Source organism: Microcebus murinus, chromosome 12 (assembly GCF_040939455.1).
Source record: "Microcebus murinus isolate Inina chromosome 12, M.murinus_Inina_mat1.0, whole genome shotgun sequence".
NCBI classification, from domain to species: domain Eukaryota; kingdom Metazoa; phylum Chordata; class Mammalia; order Primates; family Cheirogaleidae; genus Microcebus; species Microcebus murinus.
Genome location: NC_134115.1, coordinates 93,726,244 through 93,746,071, shown reverse-complemented (window position 1 = coordinate 93,746,071; position 19,828 = coordinate 93,726,244). Strand labels below are relative to the sequence as shown.

Here is a 19,828-nt window from a genome sequence, read left to right as displayed (position 1 = left end):
AAAAAAATTTTTTAAATGATAGTGTGTGCCTGGCAGCTACAGGTGGTGTGTGAGGTGGGAGGATTGCTTGAGCCCACAAGTTTAAGGTTAGTGAGTTCTGGTTAAGACAGTCAGTACAATCCAGGCAAGGTGACAGAGCGGGACTCAATCTCAAAAAGAAAAAAAGCCTCATCAGTCCTGTCTGTAGGGAATAAGGACCCCAGCCTGAGCAAGACTATGACCATCTCTAAAAAAAAAAATTATACAAAAAAAGTACTTGCTTCAACTCCAAACCCAATTACCTTCAATCTCAAATGCTCAGACACTAGCTGAAGGATAACTTTTATTACTTTTATGTACAGGAGACAACAGTGTACATTTAGCCCAGTTTGGTGGCAAGTTCTTTTGCCTTTGCCTTTTCCAGCTTGGCGATTCGAGCCACAGATTTGGGACCCAGGACGTTGCCTCCCCAGTGACGACGGATCTGAAACAAGAGGCAGTCAGTCAGCTTGGCCTGTTACTTTTAGAGGCTTTCAAGGCTTGCTGGTTAACTTTTCTGTTTAGCTATTACAAGCGATCACCAAACAGAACCACTCAGAGTTAAGAGTTGCTCACCTCGTCGTATCTGTCGTTGTAGTTGGTCCTGATGGCTTCCACCAGCTTGGCCAGAGCTCCTTTGTCTTCCCTAGTGAGGCAGGGGGAAAAGGTGGGCTTTTAGTGACCTTTCCAGAGAGTAAGAATGCTTTCATTTTTGGATCAAAACAGCCTTTTGCCTCAGATAAAATGTGACCACACGGTTTATTCAGGTGAAGAAATTCTTAACCATCATTGGCAAAGTTTCAGTTACATGTGTTCCTCTAGTTAAAAAGGTCAGCCTTGTAAGGTTAAAAAAAAAAAAAAAATCCGAGGGATGGATTAGGTGAATTGGGGACAGTCTGGGATCAAGCTGCATACTCACGAGTTAACCTGCGTGAAGGCGACAGTGGTGCAGGTCTTCCTGTGGACCAGACGCCCCAGCCTGGCCTTCCCCTTGATAATGCAGTAAGGGACCCCCATCTTCCGACACAGCGCAGGCAGGAAGACAACCAGCTGTAAGACAGCAGTAGCTGGAGAGCATATTCTGACCAAAAGCAGTGATTTTTAAAGCTAGCTTAGTAGCTATTGCTCAGGGTTAAAAAGCTCATGTATTTGCACTTCAAGGTTTAGTTCAGTAAGAGATTCGCATCATTGCAAAAGCCATGCACAAGTTAGATCCCCTGTCAGTATTGTCCTCCAATGGAAGGGTGACTGTCCTGGTCACCCACTTTGGCCCCATGCCAGACTCAACATTAAACCTACCCTATCTTCCAGGTACTGACAGACCCTGAGTTCCACAGTCCATGCTTAAAAACAGGTCACACGTACCTCGATGGGATCCACGTCATGTGCGATCACCACCAGCTGAGCCTTCTTGTTCTCCACCAAGGTGGTGACAGTGTTGACCCCTAGAACACACACAGCCACTCAGCATGAGCATTCATGGGTGCTGCTCTGGTCACAGAAAGCTGTGGCCAGGTGGGCACAGCTGTGGCTCAGTGTTAAAAAGCTCGGATTTTACTCTCCACGGTAATTTCAGGTGAAGAAATTCATACATCATTGCCAACAGCCTGCCCCACCGTTCAGCCACTTTAGGGAGGTGCGGCTCACCTGCTCGAAGGACAGGTGGCCTCTTAGTGGGGACATCCCCTTTGCCGGCAGCTTTCTTCTCAGCCCGGGCCAACAGCCGCTGCTTCTTCTCTTGCTTCGTCTCTGGTCTGTACTTGTGGGCCAGCTTAAGCAGCTGAGTAGCTACGAAGATACCCTTCAGTTTAAGCATGCAGTTTAAGTTCCGATCTACGTCACTTACCGGAACAAAAAGGCCACCCTCATGGTTTAATACACGAATGGGAGTACAATCAAACAACAATTGCAGTTCAAATGAAAAATCTAAGGTGATGTGCCATCTCTTCTGATAGGCCACCTTCATGTTCTGGACAAAACAAGGAACCCTAGATTTTAGTAAACCCACCCACCTTTTTTCAGTACTGTCAAAATAACGCTAACTACATCCTTTCCTGAGACATGCCCTTCCCGCAATGGCGGTTCCAGGCCGAGCCTCACCTGTTTGGCGGTCCAAGGCCTGGGTGAACTGGTTAATGGCAGGAGGCACTTTCAGCCGCTTGTAGAGGATAGCTCTCTGCCTCTGCAGGCGGATGTAGCGGGGCCATTTGACAAAGCGGGTGAGGTCCCTCTTGGGCTGGATGTCCTGTCCTGGGGAGTAAAGGCCAACACCATGAGCGCGGCTCGAGTCCCGGCAAGTCCACGTCTGCGGCCACGCAGAGCGGCGCTGGTGCATCAGCGATCTTGGTGGTTACGAGGTCATCACCATCGTTCAGATAGCAAATATTCTCTTACATCATCTGCACGCGAACTCCGCAGAGACCTTCCGCATTCAACAAAAGGCCAAAGCGCCCGAGCCCCAGCGTCGCGGACCGCGGCGACAGGCCCGACACTCAGCAGCTCTCAGCGACGCCCCGGAGGACGCGCCACCGCCGCCCGGCTCCCGGGCCGGAGGGAGGCTGCCAACTCCCGCCGGCGGCCTCGACCGCACGCCCACCCGCCCACCCCAGCGTGCGAAGCTCCCCTTCCCCGGCAGCGCGCCGGCCGTCCTCCCCTCCCCGCTCACCGATGCCGAAGTTCTTCGGCCTCTTCTCGAACAGGGGGTTCACCACCTTCTTGGCCTCCTGCTTCTTCACCACGGCGGGGGCCGGGGCCACCTTCTTGCCCTTGGCCTTCTTTCCCTTCGGCTGGGCACAAAGAAACCCCGTCAGGCGGCTCCTCTGCGCCCTTCTCGGGGACGGGCGGGTCTCGGGCGGGGCGCCCGGGCAGGGGGTGCACCCCGCCCGCGCGCCGGCGACCAGGGCGGCGGGACCTCCGCGCCGCGGCGGCCGGGACGGGCTCGGGACGACTCGCGGAAGCCCTCCGGCGTGGCACCCGGGAAGACGGGAGCCGCCACGGCGTCCGAGCGCCGCGGCCCCATCCCAAGCCTGGCGGCACAGCGACCAGCGCACCCCACTCTGGGCCGCCGGAGACTCTAGCGCAGCCCGATGCTTCCGTGCAAGACCCGATGGGGCTCCCTCGTCGCTGGGCGGAGAACAGGGCCCCGCGCGGCCGCGCCGCAGGAGGATGGCAGCGGATAGAGCCGCAATCCGCCACCGCTGCCGCGGAAGTAGAGCTTACTCACCATGTTGGCCGGCTGGAGCAGAAAGAAAGGGAAGGGAATTGTGGGTAATATGTATGAGGCCTCGGAGCTCGTGAGAACTTGCGCCTGCGCGGGATTTCAGACTTAAAGCGACAGGACTCGTTTATATTGTAAAGTTGGGGGCGGTGCCCAGAGCGGCAGCGCGGCCGGAAGGAGACTGCGGCAGACTGCGCCTGCTGAGCGGCGCCGGTAAGTGGGTCCGGGCGCGCTGGTCCTGGCGCCCCGGCCTGGCCCCGGGACGAGTACTGGGCCGTGGGCGCTGGGGCGGGGGCGGCTTCCCTTTTGTGCGACTCTCCCCCTTAAATACTGGCACGGAGAACGCGAGTGTGCTCGTTCGGCTGTTCGCGGGCCCCGAGCGAGCGGCTCAGCCGGCCGCGGGACAGGCGGTGGGCGCGGGCCAGGGCTGGGGCGGGGGCCGAGGGCCAAGGCGGGGGCGGGGACCGAGGGCCGGGAGGCTGAGGGGAGAGGGGGCGGGAGGGGACAGAGGGTCAGGCGGGCAGCGCGGGCCGAGGCCGGGTCGGGGACCGAGGGCCGGGAGGCTGAGGGGAGAGGGGGCGGAAGGGGACTGAGGGACCGGCGGGCAGCGCAGGCCGGGGGCCGGGAGGCTGAGGGGAGAGGGGGCGGGAGGGGCTGAGGGACAGGCGGGCAGCGCAGGCCGAGGGCTGGGAGGCTGAGGGGAGAGGGGCCGGGAGGCTGAGGGGAGAGGGGGCGGGAGGGGACTGAGGGACCGGCGGGCAGGGCGGGCCGAGGGCTGGGAGGCTGAGGGGAGAGGGGCCGGGAGGCTGAGGGGAGAGGGGGCGGGAGGGGACTGAGGGACCGGCGGGCAGGGCGGGCCGAGGGCCGGGAGGCTGAGGGGAGAGGGGGCGGGAGGGGACTGAGGGACCGGCGGGCAGCGCAGGCCGAGGGCCGGGAGGCTGAGGGGAGAGGGGCCGGGAGGCTGAGGGGAGAGGGGGCGGGAGGGGACTGAGGGACCGGCGGGCAGCGCAGGCCGAGGGCCGGGAGGCTGAGGGGAGAGGGGGCGGGAGGGGACTGAGGGACCGGCGGGCAGCGCAGGCCGGGGGCCGGGAGGCTGAGGGGAGAGGGGGCGGGAGGGGACTGAGGGACCGGCGGGCAGGGCGGGCCGAGGGCCGGGAGGCTGAGGGGAGAGGGGGCGGGAGGGGACTGAGGGACCGGCGGGCAGGGCGGGCCGAGGGCCGGGAGGCTGAGGGGAGAGGGGGCGGGAGGGGACTGAGGGACCGGCGGGCGGCGCAGGCCGAGGGCCGGGAGGCTGAGGGGAGAGGGGGCGGGAGGGGACTGAGGGACCGGCGGGCAGGGCGGGCCGAGGCCGGGGACCGAGGGCCGGGAGGCTGAGGGGAGAGGGGGCGGGAGGGGCTGAGGGGAGAGGGGCCGGGAGGGGCTGAGGGGAGAGGGGCCGGGAGGCTGAGGGGAGAGGGGCCGGGAGGGGCTGAGGGACAGGCGGGCGGTGCTGGCCACGCGGCCGGGATGGGGGCCAGGCGTCCGGCCCGCGCTGGGAGCCGCGGATGACGGACGGGTGCGAAGGGGGTGCGATGACCGTCGTAAGGCCGTCCCCCGCAGCGTGGGGCCGGGGCGGCGGGTTGGGAGCGGCAGGAGAAGGGCGCGCACCGCGGGGTAGGGCCCGAAGGCCCCCTAGGATGAGGAGGGGCGAGGGCGGGCAGCTCGCTGAGAAGCTCTGCCTGGACGGCTCTGGGCCCGGCGTCGTGCGCTGCCCCTGCCCAGGGAGGCGGTGGGCGAGGAGCCCCAGGCCCTGCGTGCCCGGTGCCTGCCGACTGAATGGGTTCGCTGTGCTTGGAAGATGGGGCTTGCTCCGCAGACGGGGACTCTCCAGAAACCTGCACGTTCGGCTGCGGTGGGGGGCGGAGGGGGCGCTGCCCACACTGAGGGTCCTGCCCTTGGTCCCAGGCCTCCGCCATGGCCCAGCAGAGAGCCCTGCCCCAGAGCAAGGAGACGCTGCTGCAGTCGTACAACAAGCGGCTCAAGGACGACGTCAAGTCCATCATGGACAACTTCACTGAGATCATCAAGACCGCCAAGGTGGGTGGGCCCTGCAGCCTCCTGAGACCGCTGCAGGGAGGGTCTCAAGGGCGTGGGGAAGAGAGCCCAGGGACTGGCCCTCCGGTGAGTAGGGCCCAGGCAGGGTCTGCTTTCCGCACCCTCCCCGTGCTCTGCTGGGGGTGGCATGCCACAGGGTCAGGACAGGCACGGTCCTTGTCCCCTTTGGGAAGGCTTTGGGGCCAGAGCTGGCAGGGTTATTGACAGAAACAAGCAGGTCAGCAGACAAGTAAGCCCAGTAACTGCAAGTCCTGCTAAAATGCGGTCAGAGGCGCTGGCCAGCTGCCTCAGCTCCACATCCCACTTACCCGCAGTCCTTGTTTGGGCGGGGGGCAGTGCCTCAGTTTCCCCCATGCTGGGGGGTCCTTGTGATGATTGGTGAGTTTGTGAGCCAGTTACCGAGGGTCCTGTAGCTACTGCGAGTGCGTGTGTGCCGGAGAGACGCAGGCTGAGGGGAGACGCTGGAGCGGCCCGGCAGGCGAGTGCAGTGGTGGGGGCGGGGGCTGGGCAGGCCGCTGACCACCGCAGCCACGCCAGACGGGGCTGGACCTCATGGCCGCTGCAGACTTGCTGACCAGTGGTGCTGACAAGGGAGCCGTTACGTGATGCTCACTGTGCCAGGCCATACTGTGAGGCTTCCCTGTGCCCTGTCCCACCGGCTCTCCAAGAGAATGCTACAAGGCCGGTGCCACGCGTGCCTCTCCATGTTTGAGGAGAGTAACTTGCCCAGTGCCACTTGCCTAATAACTGGCAGAACAAGGGTTTGAGTCCAGGCAGTCTGATGCCCGCCCCAGCCCCTTCCCTCGCAGGGCCCCATCAGGAAGCCCTGTCCAGGTTGATGGCCACTCTGGCTGGACCCTGCCTCCTCCACTAATCACCAGGGACACCTCAACCCCACTGTCTGTTTTGCCCAAGTCTGCCCACGTGGAAAAGAGGAGTGGCAGTCCAGGCTTTGTGAGAATTTCATGAGCTAATGAGGGTCAGGTGCTTCACATGGTGCCTGGCACCCAGGAAGCAGTCCAGAAATGGTCACTAAAAAATACGCATCGTCCCTTCATTCGTCCATTGAACAGTTTACCAAGTACCCAAGCGAGTGACACCTGTCCCTACCAAACAGGGCTTCCCCATCCCAAAAAGACTGAGCCAAGAGAAGACCCTGTCCCCGCACCTGGCACAGCAGTCAGTGTAGGTAGGTCCTGACAGAAGTGCCTGTCATCTCCCTTAGAACAGACCCACTGTGGGGCTGAACCTCACCCAGGGGCTGACCCTCAGAGCTCGGGGTGTATAGCAAGCATGATAGACTGGATGTGGCGAGTTGGGAAGGGTGGGGACGCCCTGACTGGCTTTCCTGTTTGCCCCTCAGATTGAGGACGAGACGCAGGTGTCACGGGCCACTCAGGGCGAACAGGACAATTATGAGATGCATGTTCGAGCTGCCAACATCGTGAGTCCCCAGGGCGGAGGGCACAGGGTGGGCTCCATGAGCAACGGGTCCCCACTGAGGTTTCCTGGGTGGCGTGTGGGTCTCTCTGGCGCTGGTCTGCCGTCTTTGCCCTCTGGGCGGGTGGCAGAAGAAACACACGGAGATGCTTTGTTTTCACTTCCTGGCAGCTTTTAAGAAGGGCATAAGGGCAGGCGTGGTGGCTCACGCCTGTATCCTAGCACTCTGGGAGGCCGAGGCAGGCGGATTGCTCCAGGTCAGGAGTTCGAAACCAGCCTGAGCAAGAGCGAGACCCCGTCTCTACTATAAAAGAAAGAAATTAATTGGCCAAATAATATATATAGAAAAAATTAGCCTGGCATGATGGTGCATGCCTGTAGTCCCAGCTACTCAGGAGGCTGAGGCAGGAGGATCGCTTGAGCCCAGGAGTTTGAGGTTGCTGTGAGCTAGGCTGACACCACGGCACTCACGCTAGCCTGGGCAACAAAGTGAGACTCTCTATCTCCAAAAAAAAAAAAAGAAGAAGGGCATAGGTGGCAGATCATGATCATCCCTCAGGAGACTGTTCTCAGGAGGGGCACTTAGAGGGAGGCTGGGCAGATGGCTGCTGCGTCCCCCCAGGGCCGTGCAGTGACTAGGGCAAGGGCAGCCCTTCCTGCTCACTCGGAAATTCCCTAAGGTTCCTCATGAGTGAAAAGGCAAATGACCGAACGAAAACACATGCAGTTTAATTCCCGTGATGTCACTGGACACACACAGCAGGCGTTTCCAGGAGCCCGCGTCTGGGTGAAACGCACAGGAAAAGGCCCCAAAGGAATCCTGCCTCACTGGCAGCTGTGCTGATCCCGGGAGAGAGCCGGGTCGGGAGGCTGAATGGGATCGTAGCTTTCCCTGTGGGGTTTGAGTTTGCAGTGAGCACGATGTGCGCTTGCGTGGCTGACCTGGGGACCAGCCCTCCAGGAGCGGGAAGGGAGGCTGAGGCGAGGGAGGGCGAAGGAAGCAGGCTCGGCTCACCTGCTGGTCAGGGCGGGTGTGGGGGTTCCTGCCTCCTAAACATAGGCGACCCTGCAAAGGTCACACTGCAGACCCACTGCGCGGGTGAGGAAGCCCGGGCTCATGGAGACCATTGCTTGCCCCCTCACCCCGTGCCTGCCCTGGGTTCTGACGGCTGCAGGTCCGAGCTGGTGAGTCCCTGATGAAGCTGGTGTCTGACCTCAAGCAGTTCCTGATCCTCAATGACTTCCCGTCAGTGAACGAGGCCATCGAGCAGCGCAGCCAGCAGCTACGTGCGCTGCAGGAGGAGTGCGACCGGAAGCTCACCGCCCTGCGAGACGAGGTCTCCATCGACCTCTACGAGCTGGAGGAGGAGTATTACTCGTCCAGGTACAAATAGGGCTGGACCCCTGCGCCGAGCAGGGGCATGCCCACCTGGGCCCAGCCCTCAGGCCTCGCGGTGGAGCGGGCGCAGAGCAGAGCTGGCCAGAGCGCTGATGGACAGACAGCTCGCAGCCGTCCGCAGCCCGGGCCTCTCCCACAGAGCAGCGTGATGGAACCACAGGACTTTCGCCAGCCACTCGGGGCGGCCCAGTCTGGAGGAGGGAGGGCACCCGCCGGGCAGCATCCCTCCTCGAGCAGCGCTTTCTGGGCCTTGCCACTCCTATCGGCCCACAAGTCAATACTCAGATGCTTCAGCCAAGGCTGGCCAGCCCCTCTCAGGCACCAGTGTCTGCCCAGGGGTTCAGTTCCATGTGGACATCACCAAACCCATAGTGTGGCGGTGGGGGCGGTCCTGAGAGGCAGGAGGGAGAAGCCCAAGCAGAGCATGGCCTTGAAGCCTGGCCTCGGCCGAGTGGCTCTCCAGGCTCTGGCCAGCTCGGCCTGTTCAGAGCTGGAGCCCTCCTGCGTGCCAGGCCCCTGCTGGCCCCAGGGACACAGCAAGGGCAGGACCTGTCACTCTGGCCCTCGTGAGGCCACGTGGAAGCCTGGAACCATTTGAGTAGGAGGGGCCCTGAGAAATCAGAGTCCCAGTGTATTTACATAGGTGGAAACCGAGGCTGGAAACAAGGCGTCGCACCTGTGCCCATGAGCTTAGGAAATCAACATTACATCCAGTAGACAGAGTCCCCACCCACCCTGCGCCCCGCCCCAGACAGGCCCCCTCTCCTCCCTGGAGGTGGGTTGGAAACACTCCTATCTGCCCCATGGCCATGCTGGGGAACCCCAGGTGTCCAGAGCCAGTGTGATTTGGGGCTTGGTTTCCCTGGCCTGGACTCAGTGTCACTGCCTAGCTGGAGCAGTTCTAGAGTTTTCCAGAGAGTTGTTGGGCCATCTTTGGTCATCAGCTCAGTGGACAGGTAGTAGCATCTCCTACTAACCACGGTGGCAGAGAGGGGTCCAGGGGTGTTCAAGACCCTTCCAGGGATGTGGCTCACAACCCAGCTTGACTTTGCCCCTGGACCAGCAGCTGTGGGGTGACGCACTGGGAGGAGACCTGTCCACGGCCGTGCAGCAGAGCTGGGCAGGGACCCAGGGCACCTGTGCCCCAGGCTTTCCCTGGTCCTCCCTCAGTTAGCCTCCTGCTTCACCCAGAGGGGTTCTGGGCCAGCTGTGCACCCTCCCGCAGGCATCCTGTCCGCTCCAGCCACCCCTGGGTGCCTCCGGAAAGAGGCCAGCCCCGCCCCTTCACTCAGCTCCCAGCTCGGCCCTGAATGCAGGCTGCCTCCTGCCCTCTGTGCCGCCCTGCACCCACTCCCCACTCTGTGCTCACTCACGCTCTTTCTGGCTTTCCCTCTCCCCCTCTGCTCTCCTCGGGGTGCCACCCAGCTGGGTCTGAGACTGGACACAAGGGAGGGAGCCAGGGCTGCCACTTCAGACACCATGGGAAGGGCTCCCAAGTCACAGCCGTGCTAACAGGAGTGTGCTTTGCTTTCCTGAGCTGTCACCTGCACCCCTGACCAAGTGGCCCGTGCTGGAGGTGGAGACAGCTGTTGGGGGCTGACTGGCTGGTGTGGGGATCCCAGGGTCTATGTTCCTCACCAGTCATCCCCATTTGGGCCGAGTCTGAGGCAAGAACTGATGCAGAAATAAGACCGGTCTCTGCTCTCAGAAAGTTCCTTACAAAGTGCAGTGACCCTGGAGCCAGTGCTCTGGCTGGTCTGCAGCTGGGAAGGGCAGGGTGGCCAGGCCCATGTGGAAGCAGGGCAGGAAGGGTACTACCTGTGGTGGCTGGGCCAGGCTGGCTTTCTCCTTCAGGAGGCAGGTGTGGCCCCTGTGGCCCCCTCCCTCAGCCAGTCTGAGTGGAGGAGGGGAAAGCAGGTCTCGGGTGTGGTTGCGGTTTCTTAACTCTGCTTCTGTCTTGCTCCCTGCCCTGGCTTTCCTCTCTGCCTGCTCCTGTCTCTCCCTGGGGTTTCTGGTGGTGGAAAAGCTCAAGCCTTTGCGAAGCTAATGACCTGCCTCTGTGCGAAGCTTACTGGAGGCTGGATCTCGACACAGACTCCGCTGATGGCCTCTCTGTCCCTCTGCTGGAGTCCCCGGAGCCCAGTGCTGGCCCCCTGCAGGCTACAGCTCCTGCCCACTCCCACGCCAGCGGCCCTGGCCCCACAGAGCACGCCTGAGCCTTGGGGCTGCCCTCCCCACCCCTGGCTTCTCAGAAACCAAACCAGGGCTCCCTCTGAGTGCCCACCATGGCCTCACTTCTTCCAGCCCCAATTCTCCCTGGGGGACTTCAAGGTCCCGGAGCCACTGTGGCCTCCTTGGGAACCTCAGCAGCCCAGGGTCATCCCAGCTAGGATGGTTGAGAACAGCTGTTTCTCTCGCCACTTCCAGGTGCCCATCCTTCTAGTTATCTCCTTCCACTGCCTTCCTGGCCAGCCAGGTGGAAGACAGTTTCCAGACAGGTGTCTGACATGGGGAAGACCTGACTTGAGCATGTTAGTTGAAATTGGGAGGGGCTCCAAGTGGACAGTGTTAGCCAAGCCCAGTCTCCCATCCTTCTGGCAGAGCTCCTGGGCAGAGTCCCACCCCCGCCTCTTGTCCTGAGCCACAGTCGTCCAAGCCACAGGCTGACTGCCCTGGTAGGGCTGAGTGAGGGGGCTGCACACTCTTGCAGAAGCCAGGTGGGGGCTCCTTCCTAAACTCTGCTGACAGTCATGTTCTGGCTATCTTTGTAATGAGACTTTTGAATAAAAAACCTTTTGCATTCATTCCTTTCTGACTTATTACTGATCAGTCCAGGACCACACATGATCTTGCAGTGGCTGAGAGCCGTAGGCCCTTAGCTATGCCAGGACAGCCTGGGCCTGGTCACTGTCTCCCCACTGGTACCTAGGAATGAATGAGAAGCTGTTGCCATCATCACCTGTTACAGAGGCCAGGTGCCTGTACCTCTGATGGCATCTAGTCCTCACCACCCAAGTCAGTGCTGTGAGTACCTGCATTTCAGAGAGCGGACAGGTGCTTGGAATGAGGTGCTACGCCCATAGCCACAGAGCTGGGAAGGGAAGTGGCAGAAACCGGGACTTGATCCCCAATGGAATTCTAGTCCCAGTGCCTCTTGGTGCCAACACAGAAGCCACAGCGCTGAGCAGGAAGGGGGTGTCACACGCCTGTAGAATTGGGACTTTAACCCTGCTCCTAACTGCCATCAACCTGTTTCATCTCCTTCCCATGAGGGAAACTATCATCCCAACGTATAGACGAGGTGACAGCCCAGGATCCAGCCTTGGAGACAGGGAAGAACATAAGCTGACTCATCACCAGGGGGCCCAGGGAGCCCCCAGCCAAGGAGAAGGTACCAGACAGGCCTGGGGCCCAGTCCTGGCTCTGGTCTCTGGGGTGGCCTGGGGAAGATGCTTTCCCTCCAAAGGAGAGTTTCTGCATTGATAAGATGAATGATGATCTCTTCTTTCTGTATTTTTTTTTTTTTTGACAACAGGGTCTTCCTCTGTCACCCAGGCTAGAGTGCAGTGGCATCAGCTTACTGCAGCCTCAAAATCCTGGGCTCAAGCGATCCTCCTGCTTCAGCCTCCTGAGTCTCTGGGACTACAGGTGCAGCCACCACCATGCCTGGCTAATTTTTGTATTTTTTGTAGAGATAAGGTCTCACTATGTTGCCCAGGCTGGTCTGGAACTCCTGGGCTCAAGCATGTATCATCACCTTTTCATCCCAAGCTTTTATTTCAAGAGCGTTCACCCAGCAAGTTTATAAAAGGAGCATAAAGAACACCCACACTCTGCTTGCTGTCTCCTACAGGACCATCTGAACCTCCATTGCAAACCTTGTGACACCTCACCCCTAAGTACTCACCAACTTTCCTTTGTAAGCAGCACTGGTTTCATGGCCTTGATACCATCATCAACCAAATTGGGCAATTACTCCGTATCAGCTAGTACCCAAACTGTCTTCAGATTCCCTCAGTTCCACCAAATGTCTTTTTACACATATTTTTGTTTTGCATTGCACTTAGTGGTTATTTTGTATAGTCTTTTAAAATCTAAAACAGGACCAGAGTGGTGGTGAGATGGGAGGTCAAGTCGGATTCTGGATCCTCTCTCGAATGTAGAGCCGGCAGGATTTGCCGAAGGCATGGATGTGGGAATCCAAAAGGAGTCAAGGTGGCTGAGAAGTTCTGGCCCAAGCACCCGGAGGAGGTATTGCTCTGAGATGAGGGAGACAGTGGAAGGAGGACACGGGTGGGGGGCAGCAGGTCCCACCTAGTAGGTGACAGTATTAAGATATCCGAATGGGAGGCTGCAGTTCAGGGGAGTTATCAGAGCAGTCAAGCTCATCCTCTGCATAAAACATCACCTCACAGCAGATTTAGGGGAAGAAAAGTTCTTGTTTAAGGTGTACCTTAACAGCAGCCCTTTCAAAGAGCCTCCTGAAGTTGTAATCTAAGACCCCAAGTCTCCTCCCTCCCAGGTGAGTACCACGAGGCCCCTCCCTCTTCCCATCGCGTGGTAGCCCTGCCTGGGCTTACAAAAAAGCTGATTTTTGGCCGGGCGGGGTGGCTCACGCTTGTAATCCTAGCACTCGGGGAGGCTGAGGCGGGAAGATCGCTCGAGTTCAGCAGTTCAAAACCAGCCTGAACAAGAGCGAGAGCCCGTCTCTACTAAAAGTAGAAATTATCTGGACAACTAAAAAAATATATATAGAGAAAAAAACTTAGCCGGGCATGGTGGCGCATGCCTGTGGTCCCAACTACTTGGGAGGCTGAGGCAGGAGGATCGCTTGAGCCCAGGGGTTTCAGCTAGGCTGACACCACGGCACTCTAGCCCGGACATCAACGCCCCAGTGGGTCTTCCCTGAACACGCGCCGCCTCCCTCCCAGGGACCTCCTCTGTCCCACCCCGGTGCCCTGCTCGGCCCGCTCCCGCGCCGACGGCGCCCAGGCCCGGCTGGGTTGTCGGTCCCGCCCAGACAAAGCCTTCACGAGCGCCCATCTGCGCTCGCCCCACAACCGCGCCCGCCGGAGACCGGGCCCCCGGCCCCACCGCCGCCCTGCCGCTGCCCCATCCGCTCAGCCCGACCCTCCGAGCGCCGACGGCGTACGGGCGCCGAGTCGGGGAAGCTCAAGGACCCGCGAGGCCGGGGTCGCGGGGGTCAGGACTTGGCCCTCCGTGGAGCCCCGACCCGGCCCACAACGCCCTACGTCCCGCCCGGCGCCTCTCCCGGTGGGGCCAGGCCTGGCTAATCGAGCCCGTGGGCTGGCGGCTCGGCGCTCGGCCGGCGGCGCCTGCGCACGCGGCGGTTTCCGGCGCTCCGGGCCGCGCGGGCGGTGCTGGGTGGTGCGGGCCGCGTGCGTCGTCGGGCGTTTTCGCTGCCGGGCCGCAGCCATGGCCTCGCTGCTCGCCAAGGACGCCTACCTGCAGAGCCTGGCCCGCAGGATCTGCTGCCAGCCGGGCCCCGAGCCGCCGGGGCGCAAGCGGGGTACGCGCGGGCCGGGGGGCGGTCTGTGCGCTGCTAGAGGGCAGGGAGGACGCGTGCGCGGCGGCCGCGCCCCTCCGGCTACGGCAGCCGCCGAAACGGCCCCGCAGGAGAGGCTCTCCGCCGCTGGGCGTCCCGAAGCGCCTCACCACCCGCGCCGGGCGGCGGGAAGTACCCTTGCGGCCTGGGGCGTGGGGAGCAGGAAGACGAGGGCCCCGCTGCTGGGGCCCGGGCGCCCGGGCTGCGCACGGGAAGTGCACCCGGCAGGGCAGCGGCCCGAGCGGGCCTGTCCGTGCTGCCTGGGCCCTGGGGGAGGGAGCGCCGCAGGATTTAGCACGGAACTGCCAGAGCCAAACAGGTTTTATACGGGAAACGTATGCTCGTTGTGGAAAATCCGGAAAGTTAAATGAGTTTTCTCATCACGCAGCCGTAACTTCTTTCTGTCTTTCTTTAACTTTTTTTATGTGTATATTTTGGTTAAGACAATTCGATTTCTGCTTCACATGCTCGTTTCTTCCGTTTAAAATGTAAACATCTTACCCACCCATTAAGATGAAAGTTTGTGTCGTTATTTTTGACAGCTGCGTGGTAGTTCGTTGTGTAGCAGTGCCACAGTTTGTTGCTGGAGGTGGATATTTAGGTTTTCCTAGTTTTTCACTCAACGTGAAGAACATCCTTGGTGCCAAATCTCTGTGCACGATGAATTCGAGCAGAACTGCTGGGTGGATGCTGTGATTTCTAGGTTTTGGTGTGTGTGGGCAGTCTGCTTGCCTGGATTGGAGTTCTGAGGTCTCTGGATAAGTGTCTCTGGCTCCTCCATCCTGATTCTTTCTGCATCCTTCTGGGATCAAAGCCTTTGCAAGACTGTCCTGCTTGTTGAATGGGGCGCACAGATTGGGATGGCAACTCTTTCTCATTTTGTATTCTAGCTGGCAAAACTCAAGGCTCAGAAGCTGCTGGGCCCCCAAAAAAGAAAAGGAAGAAAACACAAAAGAAAATCCGGGACCAGGAAAAGAAGGCTGCTGATCCCAAGGCTGAGTCCCTGCTGGAGAAGTCTCTAGGGGCTCCTGGGGCTAGAAGGCCAGAGGAAGCCAAAGAGAAGGAGACTTCCAGCTCCAGGGGGGCCCCTGCAGGTGAGAGGCTCCAGGGCATGCAGGGCAGGGCTGAGGTTGGGCTTGGATGCAAATGGGTCCCCTCTGCTGTTGAGAAAAGGCACTGTCAGGCACACAGGGATAGTACAAGAGCCTCGAAGAGCAGCAATTACAGTAGTGGTGTGGGTGGACCAGATTGGAGCTGCGTGGTGGTTCCAGGCCACATGGTGATCAGGATGGCAGGGGGCAAGGCCATGTCTCTGAGGACCTGAGTTGCAGGCTGCAGAAGTAGAAGAAATAAAAGATGTGCCTTCCACCATAAGAAGTATTTTCTCATACCACAGTGACCTACCTCATGAGACAGTTAGTTGCTTGCCCTGGGGAATGTTGTAGTGACCGATCCAGGTTGAAATGGTGGAGTAGAATTTACTGGAATTGCCCTGCAGATCCATGAGTGGCACAGAGAGCAGGGGCGGAACAGGGAGAGCACTGAATAGAGACTCTGGTTTAGATCCTGGGCCCTGGGGATGGTGGGGAAAGGTCAGAGAGTGGTCCCTTCAGTCCTGTGTCTGTCCCTGCAGATGGCCTGGCCACGGCGCCTGGTTCTGTCTTTGCCCTGGATGTTCTGCGACAGCGACTGCACGAGAAGATCCAGGAGGCCCGGGGCCAGGTAGGTGGGAGACCACGCAGCACTGGGCGTGTTTGCTGCCGTGTTTCCCGCTCGGGTCTGCTCTCAGTCAGGAGCCGCAGCCTCTGTTCTCATTTCTGCAGCAAGTCCTGCCAGGGCCTCGGCTGCTCTTTTGTCTTTTGGGAGGTGTAGTCCTCACCTTGTTGGAGAACCTCAGTCCCCAAGGTCCCAGCTTTCTGGCCAGTCCAGGGCTGCTTGGACTCCTCGCTGTGCCTTGGAGAGCAGCTCAGCCTCTCTCCTTCTGGGAAGCTGCCTTAGCTGCACACCAGGCTGGGCACTTGCTGTGCTTCTGTTTCTCTAAATGTCACGGTAGTCCTGAGTTGGGCAAGGGTGCTGAGATGCAGTGACCAGCACAGGAAGCGCCCGTGCTGAGGATTGAGCCAGCCTCAGCTTTGTGTTGAATGGTGGGGTCTCCCCTCCGAGTTGGCCCCTACCTGCCCGTGCCCCTGGCCCCTTCTCGCAGAATGCTTACTTTGTGGGGGACAGTCCCAGCTTCTCACCCTCCCAGAGAAGCCCACCAGCCATCCCTGGGATGCGATGGTTGGTTCCTCAGCTGAGCAAGGCCCTCATCCCTGCAACACAGGTCTGCCTCCATCTGCTCTGGTGCTTTCTTGATGGCACAGGGACAGGAAAGACAGTTGGGGACAGCGGAGCTTGGGTACATGGTGAGCAGAAAGGACATAGGTCAGGACAGACATGCAGGCCTGACTTCAGGTTCTGGGTGGTGGCCTTGGCCCTGCCTATCTATAAAGTGGTAGGTGACATGTGTGAAACTACCTCTGTGAAGTGTCCCAGCACGTGGTAATTGCCTGGGAACTGGAAGCCTTGACTCTTATTGGGGTCCCTTGTCCCTCTTGGGTCAGGTGCATTTTGGCTAATGGATTTCACCATGTGTCACTTAAGTCCGCGGGTCCCTTGCCCTGCAGGAGGAGCTCGTCGCATACCCTCCCACCCTGATTCTCCTCAGCCGTGTGCCAGACCGGGGGACCCGGCGGTTGGGGAATTTTAATGTGCGAACACCCACCTTTCCCTCCAGGGCAGTACCAAGGAGCTGTCCCCCGCTGCTTTGGAGAAAAGACGGCGGAGAAAGCAGGAGCGGGACCGGAAGAAAAGGAAGCGAAAGGAGCTGCGGGCAAAGGAGAAGGCAGCCAAGGCCGAGGAGGCTGCTGAGCCCGTCCCTGTCCCGGAGGTGGCCTGCAAGGAGCCCCCAGAACCCCCAGAGTTGATCTTCAACAAGGTGAGCGGGGCTCCGCGGCCTTGGGCCCCAGCTTTGGCCCTGCCTGCTGTTGGCTTGCATGAGTGACTTCCCTCTGGACCCTGGCATTTGTAAGGTGACGGTAATGGAGCTGGTCCTGGGGGTGGGTGCTTGGAGGGCTGAGGGCGTGACCTGCACGAGGCTGCTGGCATTAACTGACGCTGCGGCACCTCCCAGGTGGAGGTGGGCGAGGATGAGCCGGCCAGCAGGGCGCAGCGCAGGAAGGAGAAGAGGCAGAAGGTGAAGGGGAACCTCACGCCGCTGACGGGCAGGAACTACCGGCAGCTGCTGGAGCGTCTGGAGGCGCGGCAGAGCCGGCTGGACGAGCTGCGGGACCAGGACGAGGGGAAGGCGCAGGAGGTGGAGGCCAAGATGCGGTGGACCAACCTGCTGTACAAGGCGGAGGGTGTGCGGATCCGCGACGACCCCCGCCTGCTGCAGGAGGCCCTGAAGCGCAAGGAGAAGCGCAGGGCGCAGCGGCAGCGCCGGTGGGAGAAGCGCTCCGCGCACGTGGTGGACAAGATGCAGCAGCGCCAGGACCGGCGGCGACAGAACCTGCGCAAGAAGAAGGCGGCCCGGGCGGAGCGCCGCCTGCTCAAGGCGCGCAAGAAGGGCCGGATCCTGCCGCAGGACCTGGAGCGCGCCGGCCTGGCTTGAGCGCCTTCCCGCGGGACGCCTCTCCCTCCCGCGAGGCTGCCGTTGTGTGACGCCATCGGATAGCCCTGGCCCGCGGGCTCCACACCAGGTGTGCCCAGTCGAGCTCGTCGCTGAGCTGTTGGGCACCCAGATCAGGCAGGCCGAAGGGAAAGGTTCCCATCAATCACTGGAGATAGGGCCTAGGCCCGGGCTCACAGGCTGCGGCAGCCGGCGGGGAAGAAAGAACTGTGGAGAGGGTTTGGGGTGAGGCGCCTCATTGGCCCCTTCCTGCCGGGGCTCGCAGGCTGCGGGACAGGAGAATGGCCTTTGCTGCCTGTCTTAGTCCAAAGCACCTAGAAGGGGAGCAACCCGGTGAGCTCATAGCTCAGGAGAAGCTGGTTGCACACTGGGCTGGGACACCAAGGCCTTCTGCCTCCTTGGTTGCCCCGGGGCAGCATCCTCACTCAGAATTCACACAACATAAATATGTACGTTCTAAGATAACCACCAAAGATAGAAACAGTGTCTACTAAACTAGGAGGAGGAAAAACAATGCAGTGGGGTGAGCAGATCTCAATCTAAATGAGAGAAGAGAGAAAAAAATAAAACCTAAAAGCTGACTCGAATGGAAATATAAAGTGGGGTCATAGAATTAAATCCAAATCTGTAGGCAATCAAAATGAATACAGATTGACCAAACTCAGTAAATTTTACTGGTATGTGAAAATAATAAAGCTTGTAAATAAAATGATTTTGACTAAACTCTCCAGTTAAGAGACAAAAGATTGTAACCAGAAGGAAGCTGGTGTGGCTGGTGCTACTTGATCTAGAAAGTACCACTGAAGGCCAGGTGTGGTCACACCTGTAACCCCAGCACTCTGGGAGGCCGAGGCAGGAGGATTGCTTGAGGCCAGGAGTTTGCCAACCAGCCTGAGCAAGAATGAGGCCCTGTCTCTACACAAAAGATACTAAAAGAAAAATGAGCCAGGCGTGGTGGTGGCACCTGGAGTCCCAAGCTTTTCAGGAGGCTGAGGCAGGAGGATCACTTGAGCCTAGAAGTTTGAGGTTGCTGTGAGCTATGATAATGCTACAGCACCCCAGCCTGGGTGACAGAGGGAGACCCCATCTCTTAGAAAAAAGACAAACTCAAAGGTAAATGGAAGAAAATAATGCTAAGTACAGAAGTTATGAAATATGAAACTGCAGTAAAGAAAAAATTTGATTCTCTGAAAAGTAGCAAAGTTGGCAGAGCTCTGGCAAGATGCAGAAAAAGGCGTGAACATATGTAATATCTATGACAGATTTAAAAGAATAACATTTTAAAACAAATGAAATGGAAAACTTAGAAAAATATAAATCACCAAAACTGTAGAAGAAATGGATAGCCTGAGCTTCAGCAACTGATGAATTTTAATAAATGGTTAAGAATGTTCCCACAAAAAGAGGCCCAGTTTTTGTTGTTGTTGTTTTGAGACGGTCACACTCGAGCTAGAGTGCAGTGAGGTCATCGTAGCTCACAGCAGCCTCACACTCCTGGGCTCAAGCGATCCTCCTGCCTCAGCCTCAGGAGGTGAGCTCATCTTCGTGGCCAACCCAGGGGGCAGTAAGAGGGTCTGGAGCAGGCCGGCACAACCAAGAGGCAGCAGCACGGGAGTAGTGTCCTGCTGAGCAGAGACAGGGTGCTGGGAGGGTAAGTGGGGGGTCTGGGGCAGGTAAGACAGCGGCAGTGCCCACAGTGCCAGCTGGAATCGGTGTCCAGGGCACCTGTGCTGGCTGGAGAGGGCAGGGAGCCGCAGGGGGAGGGTGAGGCCCGCCGCCGGCCAGGTGGAAGGGTGAGTGCCGGTGTTGAGCAACACATTTCGCGCACACTGTGGGCCGGCTGCTGTGCTGGGTGGAAGTTTCAGCAGTGAACAATGCCCAGCTCTTGCTTTCGAGAAACCCATGCACGGCCTCATAAACAGGTCTGTCCTGCGGAGTGACCAGGGGAATGAAGTTGTAAAAGCGGTTGCTTCTGACATGGAGTCACTTAGGTCAAACTGTAACAGAACAGGGTCAGAGAGGCCACGAAGAAGCAGCCCTCGGGCACACATACCTGCAGTAACAGGACTTGTCACAAGACCTTCAGGGCTGCAGTGTTCCAGGTACGCTGCTCCCACAGGGACACCGCCTAGGCTGTCTCGGCCATTGATGCCAACTCCTGGAGCAAACCCGTGCAACCCTCGCCTTCTAAGTTTTGATTTCTAAACGGCTCACGTGGACTCCTCATCTTTAAAAGGAGAGGGCCCCTAGTGTGCCTGTGGCCCTGGCTTGCTATTCTCTGCTATTCCCAAATGAACTCATTTATTCTGGAGAGCCGGTCTCTGTCTCTTCTTAGGCTGGGGCAGGATTCGGCACAGTGGGCAAAGGCTGAGCCAGGCAACTCCCGGGCAGAAGACCAGAGACGAGAGCGTGTCGGGCATTTGT

General features: G+C 59.3%; 3 protein-coding genes and 4 non-coding genes across 8 annotated transcripts; 2 read left to right on the top strand and 5 right to left on the bottom strand.

Annotated features, from left to right (window-relative positions):
- Positions 1–302: 302 nt before the first annotated feature.
- RPL7A (ribosomal protein L7a) lies at positions 303–3,340 on the bottom strand. The gene is made up of 8 exons (XM_012782008.3): positions 3,242–3,340; positions 2,684–2,804; positions 2,119–2,268; positions 1,666–1,806; positions 1,384–1,463; positions 938–1,068; positions 595–664; positions 303–463 (listed from the first exon to the last, which is right to left on the bottom strand). Exons 1-8 carry the CDS (start codon positions 3,242–3,244, stop codon positions 359–361), a joined length of 801 nt encoding a protein of 266 aa, XP_012637462.1. The 5' UTR covers positions 3,245–3,340; the 3' UTR covers positions 303–358.
- Positions 748–814, bottom strand: LOC142874690 (small nucleolar RNA SNORD36). The gene has a single exon (XR_012922333.1). It is a non-coding gene; the product is annotated as a small nucleolar RNA SNORD36 (small nucleolar RNA).
- LOC142874689 (small nucleolar RNA SNORD36) lies at positions 1,140–1,212 on the bottom strand. Its single transcript, XR_012922332.1, has one exon. It is a non-coding gene; the product is annotated as a small nucleolar RNA SNORD36 (small nucleolar RNA).
- LOC142874686 (small nucleolar RNA SNORD36) lies at positions 1,546–1,620 on the bottom strand. Its single transcript, XR_012922330.1, has one exon. It is a non-coding gene; the product is annotated as a small nucleolar RNA SNORD36 (small nucleolar RNA).
- On the bottom strand, positions 2,349–2,422 carry LOC142874711 (small nucleolar RNA SNORD24). Its single transcript, XR_012922350.1, has one exon. It is a non-coding gene; the product is annotated as a small nucleolar RNA SNORD24 (small nucleolar RNA).
- Positions 3,338–10,972, top strand: MED22 (mediator complex subunit 22). 2 transcript variants are annotated; one of them, XM_012782012.3, is made up of 5 exons: positions 3,338–3,448; positions 5,180–5,311; positions 6,693–6,773; positions 7,945–8,153; positions 10,195–10,972. In XM_012782012.3, exons 2-5 carry the CDS (start codon positions 5,189–5,191, stop codon positions 10,382–10,384), a joined length of 603 nt encoding a protein of 200 aa, XP_012637466.1. In that variant the 5' UTR covers positions 3,338–3,448; positions 5,180–5,188; the 3' UTR covers positions 10,385–10,972. The 2 variants fall into 2 exon arrangements, with proteins under 2 accessions (XP_012637466.1, XP_012637467.1); XM_012782013.3 differs by lacking the exon at positions 3,338–3,448 and adding an exon at positions 3,484–3,645.
- A 2,540-nt stretch (positions 10,973–13,512) lies between these two features.
- Positions 13,513–18,807, top strand: SURF6 (surfeit 6). Its single transcript, XM_012782026.2, has 5 exons — positions 13,513–13,698; positions 14,625–14,828; positions 15,368–15,456; positions 16,511–16,711; positions 16,907–18,807. The coding sequence occupies exons 1-5, from the start codon at positions 13,605–13,607 to the stop codon at positions 17,384–17,386; spliced, it is 1,068 nt and encodes a 355-aa protein (XP_012637480.1). The 5' UTR covers positions 13,513–13,604; the 3' UTR covers positions 17,387–18,807.
- The last annotated feature ends 1,021 nt before the right edge of the window (positions 18,808–19,828 follow it).